At 45.3% G+C, this 26865-nt stretch overlaps 1 protein-coding gene across 4 annotated transcripts in view; it reads right to left on the bottom strand.

Moving 5' to 3' along the window:
- The window catches only part of NBEA (neurobeachin), a 2460099-nt gene that overhangs the window by 2019641 nt on the left and 413593 nt on the right, over positions 1 to 26865 (bottom strand). For all 4 annotated transcript variants that reach the window (XM_029602688.1, XM_029602690.1, XM_029602689.1 and 1 more), the window contains one exon: positions 17121 to 17213. In XM_029602688.1, the coding sequence (XP_029458548.1) occupies positions 17121 to 17213 (93 nt within the window). The remainder of the gene's footprint in view (positions 1 to 17120; positions 17214 to 26865) is intronic.

Here is a 26865-nt window from a genome sequence, read left to right as displayed (position 1 = left end):
TTACTACTTACCTGATAATTTCTTTTTCCTTGGTAGACAGGTGAATCCAAAACCAGTGGGTTATGCACCTCTACCAGCAGATGGAGACGGAGCAAAGCTGACATCACAGTAAATACATATACATACCCCTGCAATGACATCAGCCCGCCAGTATTCTCTGCAAAAGCCAACTGTGGACAAACTAGCAAAACTTGATTACTAACACATAACCATTCCAGCATTCAACAAACAGGAAAACACTGAGCTGAGATAAGGGGTATAAGAACATTAATCTAGGGACTGGACTGACACCTACCAGTACTCCCTGGAACACAGGCACACAGGAGGACCATAGCCCAACATTCAGCAGCTAAGTGTGGAAAGTCTGATTCACCTGTCCATACTAAGGAAAAGGAAATTATGAAATAGTAATTTCTCCTTTCTTAGCGTACAGACAGGTGAGTCGACGGGAGACAACAATCTTCCGCCCATGACACTACCTGAGCCCTAGTGGAATGAGCCTTAACCTGACTAGGCAATGGCTGCTCAGCATCCACATATACAGCCGAGACTCCCCTCCTTATGAGGAAAGACTAAAGAGGTTAGGACTTTACAGCTTGGAGAAGAGATGGCTGAGGGGGGATATGATAGAGGTGTTTAAAATCATGAGAGGTCTTGAACGAGTAGATGTGAATTGGTTATTTACTCTTTCGGATAATAGAAGGACTAGGGGGCATTCCATGAAGTTAGCATGTGGCATATTTAAAACTAATCGGAGAAAGTTCTTTTTTACTCAACGCACAATTAAACTCTGGAATTTGTTGCCAGAGGATGTGGCTAGTGCAGTTAGTATAGCTGTGTTTAAATAAGGATTGGATAAGTTCTTGGAGGAGTAGTCCATTACCTGCTATTAAGTTCACTTAGAGAATAGCCACTGCAATTAGCAATGGTAACATTGGGTACTTGCTAGGCTCTTGTGGCCTGGATTGGCCACGCTTGGAAACAGGATGCTGGGCTTGATGGACCCTTGGTCTGACCCAGTATGGCATTTTCTTATGTTCTTATGTTCTTAATGGGACAGTGCTATACCGGGGTACAAATTATATCGCAATGACAGAGAGGAGCATCCGGGAGGCGGTGTGGCGCTTTATTTCTGGGATGGCATAGAGTCCAACAGGATAAACATCCAGCATGAGACTAAATGAAAAATTGAATCTTTATGGGTAGAAATCCCTTGTGTGTCATGGAAGACTATAGTGATAGGAGTATATATCCGTTCACCTGGTCCAGATGGTGAGAAGGACAGTGAAATGCTAAGAGAAATTAGGGAAGCTAATCAAATTGATAGTGCGGTAATAATGGGAGACTTCAATTACCCCAATATTGACTGGGTAAATGTATCATTGTGACACGCTAGAGAGATAACGTTCCTGGATGGAATAAATGATAGCTTTATGGAGCAATTGGTTCAGGAACCAACGAGGGAGGGAGGGAGCAATTTTAGATCTAATTCTCAGTGGAGCACAGGATTTGGTGAGAGAGGTAAAGGTTGTGGGGCCGCTTGGCAATAGTGATCATAATCTGATCAAATTTGAATTAATGACTGGAGGAGGAACAGTGTGCAAATCCACGGCTCTCGTGCTAAACTTTCAAAAGGGAAACTTTGATAAAATGAAAAAATTGTTAGAAAAAAACTGAAAGGAGCAGCTACAAAAGTTAAGTGTGCAAGAGGCGTGGTCATTGTTAAAAAATACCATTCTAGAAACACAGTCCAGATGTATTCCACACAATAAGAAAGGTGGAAAGAAGGCAAAACGATTACCGGCATGGTTAAAAGGGGAGGTGAAAGAAGCTATTTTAGCCAAAAGATCTTCATTCAAAAATTGGAAAAAGGATCCAACAGAAGAAAATAGGATAATGCATAAACGTTGGCAAGTTAAATGTAAGACATTGATAAGACAGGCTAAGAGAGAATCTGAAAAGAAGTTGGCAGTAGAGGCAAAAACTCACAGTAAAACCTTTTTTAAATATATCCGAAGAATGGGGATTTCAGAGTGCGCATATCTACGTTTCCTGTCCCTGTTGTGGTCCTGATGCTATATCTTCTTACAGTGCTTGTGCTAATTTCTGAAGTTGGCACTATGAGTATAGATAATATGATCACTACTGGGACAATGTAGACATGCACCTGTGCTATTTCAGCACCCCAGCAGTACACAGTGTCTGTTGTGTCATTCACTTGGGGATGATTTTTGAGGCTGGGTGGATAGCAGAAGCAATGGTCACTGCTGCTGCCACCGTTGTGGGATCCAGGATTAGCTCCTGCAACAGGAGGCAAAAGAACATAAAAAATAAGATATGCCATTCTGAGTCAGAGCAAAGTTCCATTGAGCCCAGAATCCTGTGTCTGAGAGCAGACGATCTGGTTCACAAATACCCGGCAGAATCTAAAGAATAGATTAAATGCTTATTTTTGACTCCCAGAGATAAGTGGTGGCTAATAATAGTTTAGAAATTTGACTTCCAGGAGCTTATCTATACTCATTTTAAATCCAGCTATGCTAAATGCCTTGATTACATCTTTTGGTAGCAAATTCCATAGTTTGATTATACGTTGAGTGAAAATTAATACTTTCTCTTCTACCTGTTAGTTCAATTTGAGAGGGTAAATGTCCCTTATTTACCTGTTGCTCCCCACTTATGATTTGTAAATCTTTATCATATCCCCTTTCAGTTGCCTCTTCTCTAAGCTGAAGAACCATAACCTGTTTAACCTTTCTTTGAAAGGATGCTGTTTCATCCCCTTTTGTTGCCCTTCTCTGCACTTTTTCTTGTTCATGTAGCAAATTTGAGAGGGGGCAATTAAAATTACTCAGTGTGGTTGTACCATGGATCAATACAAAGGCATTATGGTATTCTCAGTTTTATATTCCATTTCTTTCTGATTAATTTCTAACATTCAATTTGCTTTTTTTGACTTCTGCTACAAACTGAGCTGAGGATATCAGTGTATTGTCCACAATAACTTCAAGATCCTTTTCCTGGGTGATGATTCGTAACATGGAATCCAACAATGTGTGTCTAGAGTTTGGATTATTTTTCACTATGTGCATCACTTTGCACTTGTGCACCATAGATTTCATCTGCCATTTAGATGCTTAGTCTCCTATTCTTCCAGGGTCTTTCTGCATTTCCTCACAGTCTGTATATGTTTTAACAACTTTGAATAATTTTGTATCATCTGCCGATTTGATAACATCACTAGTTGCTCCCTTTTCCAGATCATTTATAAATGTTAAACAGCACTGGTTCCAGGACAGATTCCTGTGGCATGCCACTATTTATTTTTCATCACTGATAAAACTGACCTTTTAGTCCTATTCTCCATTTCCTGTCCTTTAACCAGTTACCAAGCCACAACAAGACATGATCTCCTGTTGTATGACTTTTTAATTTCCTAAGGAGTCTATCATATGGACCTTTGCCAAATGCCTTTTGAAAATTCAGATAAATTATATGGACTGGCTCACCCTGTCTGCATGTTTATTAACTCCTTCAAATAAATCCAGTAGATTGTCTAGATTTCCCTTTGCTAAATCCATGTTGGTTCTTCCACAGTTGGTCTGGCCAGTAATTTTGTTTTTAAGAACTGCTTCTACCATTTTACTCTACACTGACAACACTCACTAGACTTTCCTGGATCAGCCCTGGAGTCCTCTTTAAAAATTGGCGATACGTTGGTCACCCTCCAGTCTTTAGGTACTGTGGCTATTTTTAATGATAGATTACAGATTAGTAGTAGCAAATCTGCAGTTTCATATTTGAATTGTTTCAGAACTCTGGGGTAAGAACTATCCAGTCTTGATGATTTGTTGAGCTTTAGTTTATCAATTTGCTCTATTAGTACAATTTTCACAGTGATTTCCTTTAGTTCCTTTGAATCAGTGCCAAAGAATGCATCTGGTGTGGATATATGTCTAATATCCTCCTTGGTAAAGATCAATTCAAAGAATTCATTTAGTTTTTCTGATATCCCTGAGCACCCCTTTCACCCCATGGTCATCTAGTGGTCCAACTGACACTCTCACAAGCCTCTTTCTTCAAATGTTCTTGAAAAAGTTTATATTAGATTTTGCCTCTATGGCTATCTTCCTTTCACATTTTCTCTTGGCCTTCCATATTTGTTTTATATCGAACTTGCTACTGTTTATGCTGTTCCTTAATTTCCTCAGCTGGATCAGCTTTACATTTTCTGAAAGATTTCATTTTGACTTTAACTGTCTTTTTCACTTTACCTTTTTACCATGTTGGTGGTGGTTTGGTCTTTTGACCTTTTTTTTTTTTTTTTTTTTTTTAAGTAATTTTTATTCAGCAAAAATGCATAATACAGTTCATAAACGAGAAACAAGAAAACGCAGTATCGTTGCCCTAACACTGTACAGAATTATCATACAATATAAAAATAATGTATTCTGTACAAAATATGATAGGGAAAGATTTGATCCTCAGTTTACAATTGATCCATGAACACCATAAAACATAAAAAAAAACATACTTTAACAAAAGGACTGTAGCACTGCACACAAAATAGCAATTTTGACTAATATATTTTACCCCTTTCACACCATATCCCTTCCCAACAACTACTCTCCCCCTCCAACCAAACAATCAGTACAAGAGACCACAACCCGATAGACACCCACACACTGACATTTAATCACCAAATGCCCAACATAACCTAAGCACCCAGCTACACAGAACTAACCCCAATCATTCAACTTCCCAACACTTATCGTCCACCTTTACCATCATGTTTCCCAGTCTGAGGCAGACCATTACTCCACACACACACTTCACCACATATACCTTTGCTTAAAAACAGGCAGTTCATATAGAACTTTAGCCCATATCTCAATATATGCTTCTGATACTATCCTATGTGCATATGTTACACCTATTCACTCCAGCACCATATAAGTAGACATTTTACACAGCCATATAGCTATATCAGATGGCTTTCCTCCATCCGCGTAGTTAACACACATTTGCAAGCCACAACCAGGGCCATAGCCAGAAACTGATCAATCCCTTGTTCAATAGCCTCAACAGATGAGAAATCCCCCCAGAAGCAACTTTGCTCCTTGTTGCGGAAACAGTACTCCCGCACAATGCCCAGTTTCTTAGCATACAGACAGTTGAATCCAGAACCAGTGGGTTATGCACCTCTACTGGCAGATGGAGATGGAGGAAAGCTGACATCACAATATATATACCTCTGCAGTGACATCAGTCCACCAGTATTCTCTGTCTCCCGCAGATGGTGGACTTGTATCTCCCTACTGGGGATTGCTTTAGAGTTTTGAAGGAGAAAAGAAGAGGAAAATGAATTTGCTCTGCTCTTCTATGGTGATACCATATGGTCCCTGCCTCAGTTGAGAATTCCTAAGGTGGTTTCCGAGGTCCCTCAGATGAATTCCTTGGTCCTTGTACTCAGCCAGGAGAAGCTGAGCGCAGGTAAAGGGTATTGTAAAAAAAAAAAAAAAAAAGAAAGAAAAGACAATACAGAGAAGGGGAGTTGAGTAAGGATTCCTCCCTGCTCTCCCGGTCTCTATTCTCGGTGGGCGATTAAACGGTCGTTTCCCCCTGTGGTAGAGTTCTGGTAACGGGGCAGCCTGGCGGATTGAGCAGCCCTTGTGGCTAGGCCCTGCTCTAAGGTTCTGCTGGTTCTCTCTGTGGTAGGCCGCGGCAGCATTTTCATTTGTTTTTTATGTGCTGCAGACTGCCCTCTTCAGTTACATTGGATCATTCTAGTGTACTCCACTATGAAGTCCATTGTGCATTTAGTTGAGTGCCTAGTTGGGCACCTAGTTAGGCATACAGAAGCGCCTACCAGGGCACCTATTTCTGTGCACACACATGCGCTCCTTTTTTGCACACATTGTCTGAGCGTCCTAAGGGAGCTCAGGTTGGGCACTTATATAGGCACATTGTAGTCAAGTGCCTGTTAGAAGCATTGGCCAACTCTGGTGCCCATAGGGGAAAAAACCTAAGCTCCTTGCCCTATGTGTTGCATGTCCTATCCAGGCATCTCAACCTGGCATTCCCTCAAATTTGTGTCAACTTTGTTTGGAGGCTCATGGACAATTACCTCCTCCTGATTTTGCTAAGCTTGGTCTTCCCAGCCTGGTGCAGGAATAGAAAAAGAGCTGCCTGAAGGGGTCGCCTGATTTTAAGAACATAAGAACATGCCACACTGGGTCAGACCAAAGATCCATCAAGCCCAGCATCCTGCCTCCAACAGTGGCCAATCCAGGCCACAAGAACCTGGCAAGCACCCAAAAACAAAGTCTATTCCATGTTACTGTTGCTAGTAATAGCAGTGGCTATTTTCTAAGTCAAATTAATTAATAGCAGGTAATGGACTTCTCCTCCAAGAACTCACCCAATCCTTTTTTAAACACCGCTATACTAACTGCACTAACCACATCCTCTGGCAACAAATTCCAGAGTTTAATTGTGCATTGAGTAAAAAAGAACTTTCTCCGATTAGTTTTAAATATGCCACATGCTAACTTCATGGAATGCCCCCTAGTCCTTCTATTATCCGAAAGAGTAAATAACCAATTCACATCTACTCGTTCAAGACCTCTCATGATTTTAAACACCTCTATCATATCCCCCCTCAGCCATCTCTTCTCCAAGCTGTAAAGTCCTAACCTCTTTAGTCTTTCCTCATAGGGGAGCTGTTCCATTCCCCTTATCATTTTGGTCACCCTTCTCTGTACCTTCTCCATTGCAATTATATATTTTTTGAGATGTGGCGACCAGAATTGTACACAGTATTCAAGGTGCGGTCTCACCAGGGAGCGATATAGAGGCATTATGACATTTTCCGTTTTATTCACGATTCCCTTCCTAATAATTCCTATCATTCTGTTTGCCTTTTTGACTGCTGCAGCACACTGTGCCGATGATTTTAAAGTATTATCCACTATGATGCCTAGATCTTTTTCGTGGGTGGTAGCTCCTAATATGAAACCTAACATTGTGTAACAACAGCAAGGGTTATTTTTCCCACAAGGCAAGCTTTCTCCATTTAAGTCCATAGGACTTCATTGTAGAATCCTTTCTTAAAGCTAAAAGAACCCAAGACACATCCTCTGATAGATCAAGGAATTACAAAGTTGACATCTCAACAGCTAGGCAATGAGAGCCAGGATCTGACTCTGGGATGACGCAACATGCTTTGAATTTGAGTGATGAGGTCACGGGAAGTCTCCAGCTTGATTGGATCCCTGATAAACATCTCCCTGGGGAGTGGGAACCAGATCTGTCTCAGCCAGACCAAGGCTATGAATATTAGTATCTCTTGTCCTCTTTCAGCTCCAACAGAGTCTTCAAGACTAACGGTATTGAAGGATACACATACAGAAGGCCTTTGCCCTAATTGAGGGCAAAGATGTCAGAAGTTAGTTTGCTCTGTGCTCTTTTCCTGGAACATAAGAGTGGAACCTTCTTATTCTGAGGGAATGCAAATAGCTTCTATGCGAGTGTCCCCCACTGGAGGAAAATCTGGTTTGCTACCCGTAGTCCAGGGACCATTCATGTGAATCCAGGATCCGGTTCAATCTGTCCATGAGCACAGTCCCCACACCTACCAGATACAAGGCACTGAGAACCATCCCTTGAGAGATGGTCAAGTCCCGCAACTGGACAGTCTTCTGACACAGGAGGTATGAACCTTTGCCTCCCTGCTTGTTGATATAGAACATTGCAACCTGGCTGTTCATTTGAACCAGGTCTACTTTGTTGACCAAACTGTCACCTAGAATCAACAGTAGATATGTGCCTTCATTTCTAGGTAAGCACAACAAAGTCAGTGAGCTACATATGGCAGAAAAGAGGTTGGCCTACCCTGGCAGTGGATACAGATGGCCAAGTCTCCAAAGATGTGGCCTTGTTTGGCAGCCTCTATGTGGAGTGTCCAGGATCTGATCTACAGAGGGGAGGAGGAAGTACTCCACTGGCTGATAAAGGGAGCCTCTAATAGTAGAGCTGGCAGGCCTCAGGCACCACCACCACCATCACCCCCCTCCCACACACACACATACTCCCTGGAGCTCAAAATTCTGGAACCATGCTGACCCACAAATAACTGCACAATTAGGTCCACTCCAGTAACTAGGTGGGAAAGCTTCATTGGGGGGGGGGGGGGGAGGAGAGGTGTTCACTACAGGCAGATAACTACTATTCATACATGTGACACAGCATATTTGAAGTATGACATCAGCAAATTTGACCACCAACCCCCAACCCCTCAACCCAAGGAATTAACAGTGAGAGGCCTAGGTGGAGAAGGTACAGAGAATGGTGACCAAATGATAAAGGGGTTGGAACTGCTCCCCTATGAGGAAAGACTAAAGAGGTTAGGGCTGCTCAGCTTGGAGAAGAGATAGCTGAGGGGGGATATGATAGAGGTCTTTAAAATCATGAGAGGTCAAGAAAGGGTAAATGTGAATTGGTTATTTATTCTTTCAGATAATAGAAGGACTAGGAGGCACTCCATGAAGTTAGCAAGTAGCACATTTAAAACTAACCAGAGAAAATTCTTTTTCACTCAATGCACAATTAAACTCTGGAATTTGTTGCCAGGGGATGTGGTTAATACAGTTAGTGTAGCTGGATTTAAAAAAGGTTTAGATAAGTTCTTGGAGGAGAAATCCATTACCTGCTATTAATCAAGTTGACTTAGAAAATAGCCACTGCTATTACTAGTATCAGTAGCGTGGGATATACTTAGTTTTGGGGTACTTGCCAGGTACTTGTAGCCTGGATTGGCCACTGTTGGAAACAGGATGCTGGGCTTGATGAACCCTTGGATCTGACCCAGTATGGCAATTTCTTATGTTCTTAGGTTCAATCTCTGAAATCCCTTAGTGCACACTAGATCGCCCTTAGCTCAAGGAAGTTTATCTGATGAAGCTTTTCCTCAGAAGTCCAAAGATCCTGGATGCAGAGCTTCTCTATATGATCTCCTCAATATAGGTTGGATGCGCCAGTGGTGAGGAAAATTTTGACTCATGAAATCTGAAAGGGTATATCTCTGGTGAGATGTATCCCTACACTAGGACAGAGTCTCTTAGCCACTAAGATCTGAGGGTCCATTGGGCCTCCTTGTGTGGAGACATGCCATGCCATATGGCCCATGCTGTCTGCTGACTTATCTAAATCCTTTCCACTGTGGATATCAAGGTGACAGCCCTCTGTTGTGGAAGGAAGGCTCTTGCCTGAGTTATGTCTAGCAGAGTTCCAATAAACTGCAATTGAGATGTCGGACTCAGGTGGAACTTGGGATAATTTATGCTGAATCCTAGTAATTCCAACACCTTGATAGTCTTGCACATCAATTCTGTGGCACCCATCTGTGATGTGATCTTGCCCAGCCAATCATCCAAACAGGAATACACGTGCACTCTCAGCTTTATGTATGTGTGCTGTCAGTATGGTAAGACATTTGGTAAAGACACACAGGGCTAATTCTAGGCCAAAAGGCAGTCCACAATATTAAAGGTGACTGTTTCCCATAACAAATCTAAGATACCTCCTGTGACGGAGGAACATCTCTATGTTGGTATAAGCATCCTTGAGGTATTGAGCATAGCTGGTCCCCTATGCCCACGAAACCATCTTAAACATTCTTCTTTTAAGAATTTTTTTCTAGGTCCTTAGGACTAGAATGGGATGGGGGGTCTCCTTTTTCCTTAGGATCAGGAAATACTTTTAAGTAGAATCCCCACCCTCTTCCCCTTACCACTTTGGTCTCTAAGAGGAAAGAGCACACCTTTTGAAGCAGTTCCTGATGTGGTGAGAGACCCTATCTGGGGTACACAGGAGCCAATTTGGCAAGAGAATTAATAGATTTAATTTGTACCCTCTTCTTATGATGCTGAGGACCCACACATCTGATGTTACACTGTGGTTTACATAAAACCTCAGCTTGACTCAGACAGGAAGGTCCTCCAATACAGATAAAAGAATGCAGGCTACACTCTGAGATCCAGTCAATACCCATCCAAGGAGGAACTGGGGTGCTGGCTGAGGCTTAGGGGCCTGCTGCTGTCTTTGACAGGCATGCAGAGCCTGTTGCATCTGGGATGGGAGGGGGGGGGGGAGAGGGTAGTGCTTCCTCAGTTGAAATAAAGTGCCTTCTACCATTCCTCCTGGAGGAGAGCAGATTTGGAGTGGCAGAGGAGAATGGCTGAAGCATTGCACAGTGTTGCCAGATCTGCACCACCTCTCCCCTCTACTTAATACCTTAAGAGATTCTCTCCACAGCAGCACATCTGTGATTCTTTCCAGGATCTCTGGTTGGAAGTATGAGGCCCATAGCTAGGCAAATTTGCATGTGCCAATCCCCATGGCAGAGACTCTCTATGCAATTTCAGAAACATCAAAGGTTGAGAGGACCATGTGTTTTCCATAATCCAGTCTTTTCCACCATTGACAGGAGAGCATCTTCCACCCTCTGCATTTGCTTCAGCTAGTCTCACATGCACTGGCCCATAATGAGTTGGTAGCAGGCTATGTGGGCACTTTGCATAGCTCCATGAAAACCTTCATCCCAAGTGTCCAGGATCCTAGATCCCTTTCCCAGCAGTACCAAGGAAAGAGTCCTCTCCCTTTTGGCCTTCTAGAGATTCAACCACCACACTGGTGTAGTAGCAGCCTTGTTTTTAATCCAGGAGCCTTCTGTACGAGCTAAATTGCAGCAGTCTTCTTTTTTATAAGAGCCAAAGAGAGGGGATTCTCCCACAACTTCATCTCTACCTCCTAAAGGATTTTGTAAACTGGAACTGCCCCAAACTTCTTAAGGGGCTCCAAAAACTGGAAGATATCCAGTATTGTTTCTGTCCTCATCCTCCATTAAAGTAAATGGAATAGCCTTCACTATTGTCTTAAAAAACATTGAAGAAGAGGTCCTCAGAAGGGGACTTCTTTCTCTGATGGGGAGGAAAAGAGTCAGAGGGGAGAACTGATCATCGCTCCTCTTCAGATACATCGTTGGATCTATACTGTATCTCCAGGAAGATTTGGCGTTAGACCCCAACTGGTAGGCCAGTGGTGAAGTTATTGATAGTGCCCGATCCTCAGACAAGGCCTCAGAGAGGGATGTACTTGTCTGCTTTGTCCTGAAAGCAAAGAAAGTCCAGTGGCTTGGGGAAGCTTCATTTTCTGATGGACTGGAGATCACCATCGGAACCTGCTGACATTGATCCAGATTCCCCATCAATAAATGGCATTGGCACCGATATCAGTTCAAAGCCACTGGGCAGCTGGAGGGACTCGAGTAGCTGCTTAACTTCAGCCAGAGCACTGAGATCTTGCAGTGTCTTGTTCAAGGCCTGCTGAATCTTATGTCCAAATCCCTCTTGAAGATAGTCAATGCAAACACCGAATGGGAAGCAGGAGGAATAGCCATGTCTTCCTGAGAATCAAGAAGTATATTGGTAGTGGACACCTGGACTCTTGCAGACTGACTTGGTTCCCAGGCCATTGGTGACAATAAGCCCTCCTCTCCACAGGACTGCTCTGGGGAGTTGGTTGCTGCCAGACTGCCTTCACTCCAAGAATTGCATACTAATGGAGACCAATGCTGGTTCTTCTTAGTCTTCCTGCGATGCCCCACATTGGAAGAAGAACACAGCACCTTATTCAAAAAGTAAGAGCCAGGTGAAGACCTGTCCCTAATGGCTTTATAGATGCTAGATGCCTAAGGAACTGACTGCTACCCCAGTGCTAGTTCATCCTCCTCAACCAATGCAGGTCTGAGATCCTTTGATGCTAATGTATCAGACTTCCTATACCCGAAGTGCTTCTGCATCAGTTCTAGTCGAGACCATCATCCCCTCAAGGTCATGACTGCACAAAGGCAGCACCTGCAGATGTCATGCAATATCCTCAGGCACAAGATACATCTATCATGAGGATAAGTAATAAGACATAAACCTGGTGAACCAAGGGCATTACTGAAACCTGCTAGAAATGGCCAATGGGAGAACCAGGGAAGCAAAATGAAACTTGATGGTGGCAAAAGAAACGATGCCAGTAGGACACAAACTGTGCCAACTCAACACCGAGTCAGAATGAAAACTTATGACTGAAAAACCCAATGAAAACTACCCAAGGAGATGCAACAAGAATGTAGGGCCCCACGATAAATGATCCTGTAACCAAAACACCAACACAGAGGCCTAGGAACAGTAGAGTGAGGAACCACAACCAGAAGGCACTGCAGAAGGGACTGAAGGAACCCCCATGTGGAGAAGTGGTATGGTGGCATGCTGGGTATGCTAAGTGAGTCACAGTCAAACTTTAACATACAAATTATGGGCCAGGCTCCATTGGATGCTGTCAACTACTTCTGAGAACCACCATCATTCTTGTCCTCAGAGAAAATGTCGGCTAGAGAAGTAAAAGGAGGAGATATAAAGATTAAATGGAAAAATACCCAGGAAGCAGATTCAGAAAAAAGACAAGAAGAAATGATGAGTGTGAAATTAATTTTGGGTTATTCAAGGATTTTTTTTGTTCACTCTATTGAAAAAAAAATGAAGAGTAAACTTAAAAAAAAACATTGAAAATCCCTATTGTAAACAAATAGCCACAACTGTAAATAACTTTTTTTGATCTTAGCACATTAATTTTTCTCTTTGAAAGGACAATGCATTAAGACACGTGCAAAAATGGGTGTGCATCCACATCCCCTGTGCATCCAATGAAATAATCTAATGAGAATGAAATCGAAGCAGCATACAAAAAGGGTGCACTAGGGAGAAATGTGCGTTTCTGGCGCTCAGATGTATATTGCATTGGGCGCACGGACATCTAAATTGTGCATTCCTAGCAAAAGTCATTGCTTACTGTTCCGTTCAGGCCTGTTCTCTCCCTCGCTCCACCCTCTCTACCTTAGTGGCGACTCCCTTCGGGTCTGACGGACAGATGCTGCTGCGGCTTCTCCTCGCCCCTTCTCCCTGGAATCCCTGGGCTGGCCTGACGCTGCGGATCCACCATGTTCCTGATGACATAAGGGCGCGCGCGCTCCAGAGTTTGTACCAGCAAAGGCGCGAACCTCGGGGGCCATCCGCTTCCAACTTAAAAGGTCTTTGCTTGCAACTATGAATCGAGTTAGCAAGGGGAATTCTTTCTCCGCTGCTCTGCCTCCACAAACTTACTGAGGGGTACCCACTCCTCGGGGGCCCAGCTCTCTCTTCTTGATTTCAGATTGCTAAGATGGGATCCTGTACTCACTCCTCGAGAGCCTACGTCCCTGAATGCTCAGAAGACTCCTTACTACCTGGAAGCGATCGCAGACGTGAATACTGTGAGTTCTATTACAGAGAAGAATCGGTACTCGCTCTACAAGGGCCTATGTTCCTAATCTCCTAAGACTCCCTTCTAAGATGTTATCGCAGGTACGGAGATCGTGAGTCATTATTGCAGATTGAAGATGGAAATCGGTACTCGCTCCACGAGGGCCCATGTTCCTAAATCCCTTCTCAACTCTCTTCTATATCTTGTGAATTACTATTATAGATTGCAGATAGGAACCGGTACTCGCTCCACGAGGGCCTATGTTCCTAAAACCCTCCAAAGACTCTCTTCTATTCCAGAAGCCACCTCATACACAGATATTGTGAGTGCTCGTTCCACACTGCATATAGGAACCAGTATTCACCTATGGCTCCTGTTCCTGAATATACTGAAGACTCTCTGTTGCATAGAAGCCATTACATATCTCTACAATTCTGAGTCTATCATCTACTACTGGTTATGTATCCAGCATACCCTGTCTACTCACTACCTATAGTCTCTCTCTACAGCTCAGCAACCCAGAGACCGCAATTCCAGTATCTGAGGGACTTCAGCCCTGCTGGGCACATCAGCTCACTACTTCTACCTCTGGTGGTTCTACTTCCTGTATAATAAAGAACTATCTGTGTTTGTCTCCATACTCCAGCCTAGCCGGTGGTCCCTCTCAGGATATCCTCCTGGGGGTGCTGTCATCTGCCATCGGCCCAGGAATTCACCAATTTACCTTAAGTGTTCAATCCTTACACTAATAGAGTGGTATTATACAGACTGCCACTCTGTGGGAAGCCAACCCACCACAGATCATTAACTCCGCCTACGGAGATTACAATTGTTAGCTCTTCCCCTTGGCAGGGTGATCCATAACAGATTGCTAACTCTTTGGCAGACTTATAACAGATTGCTACTCCTAGCAGCAGGAGATCGATAACAGATTGCTAACTCCTCCCTCTCCAGGAGGAGATCCATAACAGATTGTTAACTCTGAGCAGCAGGTTTATAACACTTACATGAAGCTACAGAAATCTGTAATGCCCTTTTACCAAAAGTAAAGGATTCCCCCTCAGTTTTTTAAGGTGTCCTTTAGCTAAACATCATGCTCCGCTCCACTAATCCCTAAATACATTTTTTTTTATGTTCTAATACCAAACAACTAAATCCTAAACTAATCTTGCTAAACAACCCTACCCTACAATGGGCACATTTATTGCAACACAGAAGACCAAATTTTGTATGTTTTGCATGAGTTCTCGACTGTGAGGAAACTTTACTCCATCTTCAGAGCTGAAGTTAATTTTCTGGCGTAAAAAAAAGTGTGTTGGGCGTCCAGCCTTTGGGTGCACTTCCATGAATTGGGCAGTAATAGCTATCTTCATTTGCATGCAATTTAAATGAGATGGGCACTATCCAATACACTTTGGTTAAGACGTGCATTATAGATGAACTAATCTCTTTACTGCATTGGACGCTATGATTATGACCTCAAAATGCACATCCATCCGTGAGGAAACCTGTACACTAGGTTGGGCGCAGTTTATTGTATTGGCCTACAAGTGTTTAAGGACAGGGATCCCCAAACTTTGGGCCAGTTCCAACCCATGGAGTTTGTTCTTCAGGCCTACTACATTCTTTCTTCCTGAGAGATCAAATCCAACCCAAAAAAATGGCTTTGGGTATTTTTTCCCCTCATGAAAAGCAGCAGAAGAAAGGCTGGCAGGGTTTCCCAGGCCCCATCAGTGGTAAAGAGCAGGCCAGATCTGTGGTGCTGAAAAGAATCTCTGGCTGTCAGGCCCCACCAGCGGTAGATCCAGAAGCAGAAAAGTGGATGAGGGTGAGCAGAGAGGATTGGAAAGGAGTGAATAAAAAGGAAGGAGAGAGGGACTAGGTAAGAGAAGAGCAGGAGCCTGAGAAGGGAGTGACAGAGAGAAAAGGAAGGAGTGAGACTGAAGAGAGGGAAAGAGGAGTGAGGTGGTGAAGTATAAGATGGGGATGAGATTGATGGAAGCACACTAACACACACACCTCTTCACCTCGGGGGTGGGGGAGGAACAGACACAGGATTTCCAGGGGTGTGGCACAGTTGTATTCCAAATCAACAAAAGGCAAGGCATGACATGCTCCCCTGACTCCACATCAAAATGTGCAAGGACCCCCCCCCCCCCGCCCCCACAACCCATGGACCCCTCCAGTGATTTGAAATGCCCTATGCAGCCCTTTCCTTGAAAAGTTTGGAGACCCCAGGTTTAAGTCAGTAATCAATGACTTTGTGATCATTTTATATTTGCAAAAATGTGAATTTGGAGTACACTCCAAATGATAAATAATTGCAAAGAAATGTTGCATATTGGTTTCAATGATTATAAAATTAGAGGGATTTCATTGCTTCTGCAATTTCTTTGAATACATTTTAATAGCATTTTGTAAAACACAAACAGGCTGATTTAATACTGGCGCACGGAAAACAGGCACCATGTCTGAACACCCACTCTCTGGGGCGCCAGATGTAGTATTTAAATGGGCTGCCGCAGTAAAAAGGAGGCGCTAGGAGAAACTGCACGCCCCTAGCGCCTCTTCAGCAGTGGCACCCAGGAGACGTGGCTGTCAATGCGGGTTAGGAAAACAGATACTCAATTTTACCAGCGTCCATTTTTCTAACCTGTGCACAACCATAGGATAGGAAAATGGACGCTCGTTACTTGATGGGTCCATTTTCCTAACCTGAACACTGGTGAATTTTTTTTTTTTTACATCTTTTTTCTGTTCCTTCTCCTGGGCAGGCGTTCATTTTCAAGAGTAAAAATGTGCGCATCAGGCGCAGTTTTTTTGCTTCAAGGTAATAGCCTCATCAACATGAATTTACATGAGTTGAGAGCTATTAGCTATGCGCTAGTTAGGATGCGCGTTTTGGACGCACTAATACCCTTATTGCATAAGAGGTTTTGCGTGCGCATCCAAAATACTCGTCCAAGCGCATGTTAAGCAGTGCACTCAGCTGAGCACACTATATTCCATTAGCCTGAAAGTATCCACAAAGGTTAGTTTCATCTTCAGGGAGCATCTTCAGGTAACGGCTATTACATTTTTACTTTTTATTTACTCATTTTAAGAATTCTTCATGGACTCTATATAAGATAACATTTTATATTCACTATTAAGAAATTAAGAAGAGACAGCAAATATGTTATTCATAAGGGGCCAGATTTTGTAATCTACGCGCGCATGTTATAAAATCCGAGGTTGGCGCACAACGGGGGGGGGGGGGGGGGGGGGGGGCACACTTGTGCACTTTGCGAGCGCTAAGCCCTAGGGGAGCCGCAATGGCTTTCCCCGTTCCCTCCGAGACCACTCCAAAATCAGAGCGGCCTCGGATGGAACTTTCCTTCTAACCCCCGCCCCCCCACCTTCCCCACCCTTTCCTTATCTAACCCGCCCCACCAGCCCTATCTAAATCCCCCCCCCCCCTACCTTTGTTTTATTATTTATGCCTGCCTTCGGGCAGGCGTAGGTTGCGTGCGCCGGCCGAGTGCTGGCATGCGATCCCCGGGCCCAGCAGCAGTGGAGAGGCCTCTGGCCACGCCCACGCCCCGACCACACCACATCTATTTTTTCAAGCCCCGGGACATACGCGCTTCCCAGGGCTTGCACGCATCGCCAAGCCTATGCAAAATAGGCTCGGCGCACACAGGAGGAGTTTTAAAGGGTTACACGCGTAACCCTTTGAAAATCCACCCCAATATGTTTGTATAAAATATTCTTTTCACCATGTAACTTACTTGTGTCCCAAATGCTTTAGAAAATATCCCAAAACCTTCAAAGCCTGTACTCGGATGTTTTCACTTTTGGAAGCCAATAATTTATAAATCACCCTAAAAAGAAAATATACCATTTGTTATCTTCTATCAATTGTTAAGGAAAGTTAAATTAATGCAACTACATTTAATTAAAAAGAATCTAATTGTTTATTTATTTATTTAGAGATTTTTATATACCGCGGCACGTACAGCACATCACTTCGGTTTACAGCAAACAATAATTCAGCAACAGGCTTTACAGTGTGATATTAAACGGAGCAATACATGCAGAATGCTTAACAATCAACTTAGCAACTAGAACCATTTTTTAAAAAATAAAATAGATATCATTGACTTATAAGTAGCACGATATAGCAAGAATTTAATCTACATATAGGCAAAAATACCGTGGAGAGCTTTTCTATTGTACTATTGTTTTAAATGCAGCAGTGACAAATTCAAGCTAAACAAAGCTTAAGTGCCTTATTCAAAAACATCTCTCTCTAGTCATCCATTAGTATAGGAAAACAAGACCCCATATGTATATTGTAGTAGAAATGATATCTAATGAACCAGAAGCTATAAGATTAACAATATAAACGTGGAACACCAAAATCAAGTAATGGAGAGATTACTTACCTGATAATCTCGTTTTCCTTAGTGTATGCAGATGGACTCAGAACAAATGGGTATAGCGTGCTCGTGCTAGCAGTTGGAGACGGATCTGACGTCAGCACGGGTACATATACCCCCGCAGGAAGTGCAGCAACTCAGTAATCTTCCTTGCAAAAGCTTTATGGCTATATGTGTGACTGACCGATCGATTAAATGAACATGATTACCCTGACCAATTGATAGTAGCTGGAGACCGCCAGTGTTCTCAACCGGAAATTACCCTGACCAATTGATAGTAGCTGGAGACCGCCAGTGTTCTCAACCGGAAGGCGTCGACACCAGGCAGGGTGGATACCCTATATAAGAAAACATAGCTCACCGTGAGTCGGTGAATCCCCATGTATACCGGCAGTCGGGCGGGATGCTGAGTCCATCTGCATACACTAAGGAAAACGAGATTATCAGGTAAGTAATCTCTCCATTTCCTAGCGTGTAGCAGATGGACTCAGAACAAATGGGATGTACAAAAGCTACTCCCGGACTGGGTGGGATGCTTCCCGAGGTCCGTTTAGGATTGCCCTCGGAAATGTTGTGTCCTCCCTAGCCTGGACGTCCAGACGGTAGAATCTGGAGAAGGTATGGAGGGAGGACCACGTTGCCGCTTTACATATCTCTGTCGGCGACAGCATCCTAGTTTCTGCCCAAGAGGCCGCCTGCGCTCTGGTAGAGTGAGCCTTGACCCAAAGAGGTGGTGGTTTTCCCGCTTCTACGTAGGCCGCCTTAATAACTTCTTTGATCCAGCGAGCGATGGTTGCCCGTGAGGCCGCTTCCTCCTGCTTCTTCCCGCTGTGAAGGACGAACAGATGGTCCGTCTTTCGTACTGCTTCTGACATTTCCAGGTATCTGAACAGCAGCCTGCCGATGTCGAGATGGCGCAGTCTTCGACCTTCTTCTGACTTCTTCAAACCTTCCGTGGTTGGCAAGGATATGGTTTGGTTAAGGTGGAAGTGTGAGACTACTTTGGGTAAGAAGGAAGGAACTGTGCGAAGATGGATAGCCCCTGGAGTGATTCTGAGAAACGGATCGCGGCAGGATAGCGCTTGTAGCTCGGAGATGCGGCGTGCTGAGCATACGGCCAGCAAGAACACCATATTCAAGGTTAACAAATGGAGGGACAAGGCCTCGGAGGGGTCTGAAGGCGGGTCCCGCTTGGAATTCCAAAACTAGATTGAGGTTCCAAAGGGGCACTGGCCACTTCAGTGGCGGGCGAATGTGTTTGACTCCTTTCAGGAAACGTGAAACGTCTGGGTGTGTGGCAATGCTATTGCCGGCACTCCTGGGGCCTTAGCAGGATAGCGCTGCCACCTGAACCTTGATTGAACTGAGAGACAGACCCTTCTGAAGTCCATCTTGCAGGAAATCCAGAATGATGGGGATTTTAGCGGCATGCGGATTGGTGCTGCGAGTTTCGCACCAAGCTTCAAATACTCTCCAGATCCTTTTATAAGTTAGTGATGTGGAGAACTTGCGTGCTCGGAGGAGTGTGTCTATTACCGGCCCAGAGTATCCCCTTTTCTTCAGTCAAGCCCTTTCAATGGCCAGACCGTAAGAGAGAATTGAGCTGGATTCTCGTGGAGGATGGGACCTTGTCTCAGCAGGTCCCTGTGTGGAGGCAGGGGTAGTGGATTCCCTGCCAGCAGTCTTCTCATGTCTGCGTACCTGGATCTTCTTGGCCAGTCTGGGGCCACTAGAAGAACTAGGCCTCTGGGCCGCTGAATCTTGTGTATAATGGCGCCTAGCAGGGGCCATGGAAGAAAAGCATATAGCAGGATCCCCTGAGGCCATGGCTGTACTAGAGCGTCGATCCCATGGAAGAGAGGATCTTGTCTGCGACTGAAGTATATGGGTACTTGAGCGCTGGACCTGTCCGCTAGTAGGTCCATGCCCAGAGTGCCCCACTGATCCACAATCATCTGGAAAGCTGTAGGTGACAGCTGCCATTCCCCAGGGTTTAGGCTTTCTCTGCTGAGGAAGTCTGCCGTGGTGTTGTCCTTCCCGGCAATGTGGACGGCGGAGATGTCCTGGAGATTTGCTTCTGCCCAAGTCATCAGGGGGGCTATTTCTAGGGATACCTGTTGGCTTCTGGTTCCGCCCTGTCGGTTGATGTATGCCACCATGGTGGCGTTGTCCGACATCACTCTGACTGCTCTGTTTCGAAGTCTGTGGGCAAATCACAGGCATGCTAACCTGACCGCCCGTGCCTCTAGTCTGTTGATGTTCCACCCCGACTCTTCTCTGTTCCACCGCCCCTGGGCGGTTAGCTCTTTGCAGTGTGCTCCCCAGCCGCTCAGGCTGGCCTCTGTAGTGAGAAAGGTCCAGGTTGGGGAGGACATCCTTGACCCCCGGCTCATGTGGCCGGGCTGCAGCCACCACCGTAACTGATTCCATACTCTGGCCGATAGAGGTAGATGCACGGTGTAGTTCTGAACTCTTGGGCACCACCGAGATAGGAGGGCGCGCTGTAACGGTCTCATATGGGCCCGTGCCCATGGTATCACTTCCAGAGTGGAGGCCTTAAGGCCGAGGACCTGTAGGTAATCCCAAGCTGTGGGCCGACCGGTGCTTAGCAGATTCTGCAAGCGATCCCAAAGTTTCGATTTCCTCTTGGAGGTCAGGCTGATCTTGTCTTCCTGGGTGTTGAATCGGACACCTAGGTATTCCAGCGACTGCGAAGGCTGTAGGGAACTCTTGTGTATGTTGACTACCCATCCTAGGCTTTCCAGAAGAGATATAACTCTGTTGGTTGCCCGGTGGCTCTCCTCCGGTGACTTTGCCCTGATCAGCCAATCGTCTAGGTAGGGATGGACGAGAATGCCTTCCTTCCTGAGTGATGCCGCCACCACTATTATTACCTTGGTAAAGGTCCGTGGCGCGGTGGCTAACCCGAAGGGTAGAGCCCAGAACTGAAAGTGCTGATCCAGGACTTTGAAGCATAAGTAACGCTGGTGATCCCGATGAATTGGGATATGCAAATAGGCATCTGAGAGATCCAGGGATGTGAGATACTCCCCTGGCTGTATTGCACTTCGGACTGACCGCACAGTTTCCATGCGAAATGCTGGGACCCGTAAGTGCCGGTTGACTGACTTGAGGTCCAGGACGGGTCTGAAGGTGCCCCCCTTCTTGGGGACAATGAAATAAATGGAGTAATGCCCAGAATTTATGTCCCATGCAGGCACTGGGATTATGGCTTTTAGGGACAGGAGTCTCTCCAAGGTAGCTGCCAGCGCCGCCCTCTCGAGGGGCGGACAAGGTGATTCCACAAACTTGTCTGGAGGGAGATGAAGGAAGTCCAGTTAATACCCTTCCCGGACAATGGCGATGACCCACTGGTCCGAAGTAATCTCGACCCACCTGCAGTAAAATAGGGTTAGCCTGCCCCCTATGGCTTCTTCCCCCAGATGGGTTGGCTGATTCTCATTGTAGGGTGCGGCTGGGACCCGACCCCGAGCCGGTTCCCCTCTTGTTGTGCCTGGTCCGAAAGGCCTGGTTCCTGGTCTGAGAACGAGGTGCTTGGTAGCGAGTCCTGTAAGGATTGAAGCGTTGAGACCTCTGGATGGTCTAGGAAAAGGGCGCTGGGTCCTCCTTGACCTGTCTTCGGGTAGACGGGGTAATGGCGATGCACCCCATTTATTAGCCAGTTTCTCGAGGTCGCTGCCGAACAGGAGGGATCCCTTAAAGGGCATTCTTGTAAGGCGAGTCTTGGAGGAGGAGTCGGCCGACCAATTTCGTAGCCAGAGGTGTCTTCTGGCTGCCACTAGGATGACACTCCCTTGGCTGCCGTACGAACTAGGTCGGAGGCAGCGTCAGTGAGGAATGAGAGGGCTGATTCCATTTCTTCCCCCGGGGTGTTGTTCCTGGCTTGTGATAAGCAGGAACGCGTCACCACGGTGCAGCAGGTCGCAATTCGTAGGGACATGGCTGCCACCTCAAAGGCTTGTTTCAGAATGGCGTCCATGCGCCGATCATGTGCATCCTTGAGGGCCGCCCCTCCTTCCACCGGAATGGTGGTGCGCTTCACAATTGCGTTAACTATGGCGTCTATCATTGGGCATGCCAGCAGCTCCTTGGTTGCCGGGTCCAGGGGGTACATGCTAGACAAAGCCCGACCCGCTTTGAATGAAGCCTCCGGCACATTCCACTCCAGATCGATTAACTGTTGTGCTGCTTGTAGAAGGGGAAAATGGGGAGCCGTTTGGCGCAGGCCCTCTAGCATGGGGTTCATCCTTGGTTCCCCTGGGGTGCCCTGGCCCGGGATAGCCAGCTCCGACAGGCATTGAGAGACCAGATCTGGAAGATCCTCCTTAGGAAAGAAGCGTCTCATAGTTCGATACGGTTCTATCCCCGAGGGGAGTTCTCCCTCCTCGGGGGGTTCGCCATCTTCCTCAGAGTAATCAGAGTCCCCATAAGTGGGACTTCCGGGTGGCGGGTGGCCATGCATAGGTCTTGAGGGTCCCGGGGCAGGGTCATCTGGTACGTATGGGACCGATCGGGGATCAGACTGCATCTTGACGAAGGCATGAATCCCCTTAAATAATTCCACCCAGGAGAGTGAAGCAGGTTCTAGCTGTAGGGGCCCCAGGTCCGTGGGGTTCCCTGGCTGCTCACCGCAGCCTGCTAGGTTCGGGGTGATCCCTGAGGAACTGGCAGTCAAACTGGGCTGTGACCGGCCCTGGCCTGGAACTCCCAGGGCCTCCTCACATTGGGCACATAGGGAGTCAGCTTCCTCGCTCTGTGAGGCTCTGAGGTGGCATGCTGAGCAGAGGCCTAGAGCTCTTATGCCTGATTCTGGAGGTGCCGGCTCTGCGGCCGCAGGGGCTCTCATACGCTCCATAGCGTCTGATCCCCTATCAACGTGCGCCTGTGAATGTGCGCCTCTCAACATGCGCCTCTCAACGTGCGCCTATGAATATGCGCTATGACGCGCGCCTATAAACGTGCGCCTATCAGCATGTGCTTACAATGCGCGTAGCAATGTGTGCCTATCATACGCGCCCGTCGCCCCGCGTAGCTCGAGGCGACGAACCAGGGCAGATGGCGATGGCGAGTAGGCAGGCAAAATGGCGCCCTCCTTGGCGGGCTGACACGTAGGCAGAACCTGCTAATCATCGTTCTTCAGAGACCAGTAAAGTAAAGATGTACGCCTTACCTGATCTTCGGCGCTTCCCAGCTGCAACCCGGGCGGTCTCCTGCTGCAGGGGGAGAGGGTGAGTACCGTCACCGCTGCGCTCGAGGAAGTGCACCCGCTGCCTCTAAGCCTCACCCGAACTCGTCTCGCTCGGAGGCTAAGTCCTCACCGGGACCGAGGCTGCCTCTATGCTGCGCCCGAGCCCTTCTCACTCGGGGGCTAGGTCCCTGCCGCGATCTGGCCACCGGACCGAGGCGCTTACCTCCGAGGGATCTCGGAAATCACTTCGGGAAACTCAACTGGGGGAGGAACCCAAGGGTATCCCGCAGGAGTGCGGGGCTCGTCTTCAGGATTGCTGCAAAGAATTTAGTCGTTATAATTTGGAAAAACGCTCAGCGAGCGTAAGGGAGCTCCAAACTGCTTTGGAGATGGAAATTACTGAGTTGCTGCACTTCCTGTGGGGGTATATGTACCCGTGCTGACGTCAGATCCATCTCCAACTGCTAGCACGAGCACGCTATACTCATTTGTTCTGAGTCCATCTGCTACACGCTAGGAAAATGAATGCATTATATTAATGCAGAGAACACCAATCATTCAGGGATTTTTCATCCATGTGTGAGACTGTTCACAAACTGCAAAACTATTACACTACTTTGTGTAAGAAAAATAGATTGCAATAACTTACTACATTTTGATAGCTGTCACTCATTTGCTTTCAAATATAATTTACCAGAAAGCCAGTCTTTCCCATTTGCAGTAGCTTGAGGTATGTTTATCAAGAGGAGGTATAACACATTTTTTTAAAAGGCTATTAAAAAAGTCCTATATTCTGATAGGCTGTCTCGCTATCATAAAGCTCACAGGGAGCAAGAATCAACTAGATCACCTGTGTACTATCATTTTCTAGATTTTGATCACACATTAAGATTGTTAAACATTAGAATTTGATGGGTGTGCATTTGATTTATTTAGTCTCCACATAGCCCTTTCCCATGGTAAAAATATCAAGGATATAGTTGTGATGTTGGCATTAAATTTATTCAATCCTATGGAAAAGGATAGACATGGATTTACACTTCTTCTCATAGACTACTACAGATTGGCCTTGCCTCATGTGTCAATGCGATTGGAAGTTAAAAACATTTATCCATTCATGTACAGATAAATCATATTTTGCTTTGAGCCGTTTCATTTGTTTCACCAACACCTCTAAAGAAATCTAGGTGCAGAATTGATGCTGATAAATCATGCATCTTACTTAATGAGAGATTATCTGAGCTGATTGCGCACACAATTGATATCTTGGGGTATAATAAGATAGCTCAAACTTTGGATATTATTACCTCTTTAAAACAAGTCTGCAAGGATCCAAAATGGTGACCTAGTACTACATGGAGCTGCTAGCTTTTTTTCCCATGCTCTTACTTGGTTATTATGCCATACTTTGGTCGTAAATGGACAGCCAAGGAGAGGGATCTCAGCTGCCCCTCCAGAGAGTCGCGTTATCAGCCCGATGGAGGCACACATGCAGCAAGGGGCTTTAGAACCGGGAAATGAATCATTGGAAGCCGTCAGAGAAAAGAGGTACTTGACTACTTCCAAGATTCTTCAATTATCTGTTCCCAGTTGAAATTGATGGCCCCTTTTAAATCTGCTGTTGCGAGGACCTAAACTCCGTGACGGGACTTGGCGCACAGCAGTGATGCTGAATCTGCTGAGACTTGTCCTGAGACCATGGTGTCTGTGGGAACTGCTTCAGAACCTGTCAATGGAATCGCTGGCGTTTTAGGGGAAATTTCTGTTAGAGGAAATTGACGGCACTATGAAGGTGTATTTCTCCATATGGCTAGTGTTCATGTTGATGTATACACCAAAAGTGCAAATAAGACTTTACTTGGTCATAGTGTAGCATTTAAAGTTCCTTTATTTCAATACAGTAACTCCTTCCAGTGAACCACAGTATTTAACAACATTCCCCAACACGGACCCATGTTTCGCCAGTCCGGCTGCTTCGGGGGGGGGGGGGGGGGAATAATTTTAACAATCTGTGAATAAAGAAGAGTTTAACATTGACCAATACATAACCACTGGGTCAGATCAAGGCAGACGAGAAATCCAACAGTTATCATACCTGTGTCACAAGTAATTTCAGTAAGAATCAGGAGCACAAAGTGCGGTCTCAAGTAACAGAATTTAAACCTTGACAGACTGTTTTGGCGCAAAACCGTGCCAGTGACGAACACAACCCATCAACCAATCAGCAACCACGTCCCATAACATCATGCCCAAACAAATAAAATGATTCCATTCAAGCTCAGCAATTAAGCCTTTAGGGGCTACTGTATCCAATATGTAAATCAATTTTTGCTCCCTTCTGATCAAGATCGTGGAAAAATCACCTCCTCTAGCTGGAGGCGATACCACGTCTATAAAAAAAAAATGTAATATCCACTATCAGACCACTACAGATACTCCAAAATGCGACAGCTAGGATGATTAGTAATGCTTGTAAATCTGACCACATAACCCCTGTCCTGAAGGAATTACACTGGCTCCCTATTTCATACCTTATTCTATTCAAAGTCCATACCATCTTACACAAAGCCATATACACTCAAAACTCCTCATGGCTAAATGAACCACTCAAACCTTCCCAGTCCTCCCGACCTTCTAGGATGAACCGTAAATGCACACTGCAAATCCCCCCACTTAAGAAAGCCCGTCTTACTGCCACAAGAGATCGTGCTTTCTTGATCGCTGGCCCCACCCACTGGAATACCTTACCCCTCCATCTCCGCCTTGAGCCATGCCCCTTAAAATTCCGAAAAATGCTGAAAACTTGGCTTTTTCACCAAGCCTTCCCAGACTAATTTTCTCATTGTCCCCTATGCCTGCTCACCTGCACTCAACGGATGTAACCTTCCTTAACCCAACCAATTCTGCTGAACTCTGTAAATATGTAATTTTATGCCTCTCGCTGCATTCTGTAAATAGTTTTGTTTTCCATTAGTTTTTACCTTTCGTTCCTTTGAACCACTCTTTTAATCTCACTTCTGCCTTTACTTTAATCTCCTTTATTGTTTTGTCCTGTTACCCTTTTCCCCTGTTCATTGTAATTTCCATTTCCATCTCTTTCTTTGTTATAATGTAAACCGATATGATGTGCATTTTAATGTCGGTATAAAAAAAATCTGTTAAATAAATAAATAAATAAATAAATAAATAAATGTGCTACCAACGGAGCTTTGTCTCTCCCCATCTTAATATTGGATTTATGTTCTATAATCCTAGTTTTAATTTTTCGAGACGCCTTGCCCACATACAACTTATTGCAAGGGCAAACAATGACATATACTACCCATTGAGAATCACAGTGCAAATTTTCTCCGATTAGTCTTAAATGTGCTAGTTGCTAACTTCATGAAGTGCCCCCTAGTCCTTCTATTATCTGAAAGTGTAAATAACCGATTCACATCTACATGTTCAAGACCTCTCATGATTTTAAAGACCTCTATCATATACCCCCCTCAGTCGCCTCTTCTCCAAGCTGAACAGCCCTAACCTCATCAGCCTTTCCTCATAGGGGAGCTGCTCCATCCCCTTTATCATTTTGGTTGCCCTTCTCTGTACCTTCTCCATCGCAACTATATCTTTTTTGAGATGTGGCAACCAGATGTGGGAGGAATTTATATTTCATCAATTTTCCTAAAGTTCCTCTTATTTCAGCTAAGGACATGTAGAAGAGATATTTACTAGAAATATTAAAAGTACCGGAACAAGCGATACCGCCAATTGCAAGAATTCTTTTATCTTCTACCCTTCAAGAAAAAGTCAGCAGATGGTCAGAATATGCAGTCTCTTTTACTATCAGACTACAACAATTTTAATTTTCTGAAATATTTGAGAGACTTCTGATAGTGA

The sequence above is a fragment of the Rhinatrema bivittatum genome, chromosome 5 (assembly GCF_901001135.1).
Source record: "Rhinatrema bivittatum chromosome 5, aRhiBiv1.1, whole genome shotgun sequence".
NCBI classification, from domain to species: Eukaryota; Metazoa; Chordata; class Amphibia; order Gymnophiona; family Rhinatrematidae; genus Rhinatrema; species Rhinatrema bivittatum.
The sequence above is the reverse complement of the archived record's forward strand: the minus strand, read 5'-3'. Positions and strand labels throughout refer to the sequence as shown.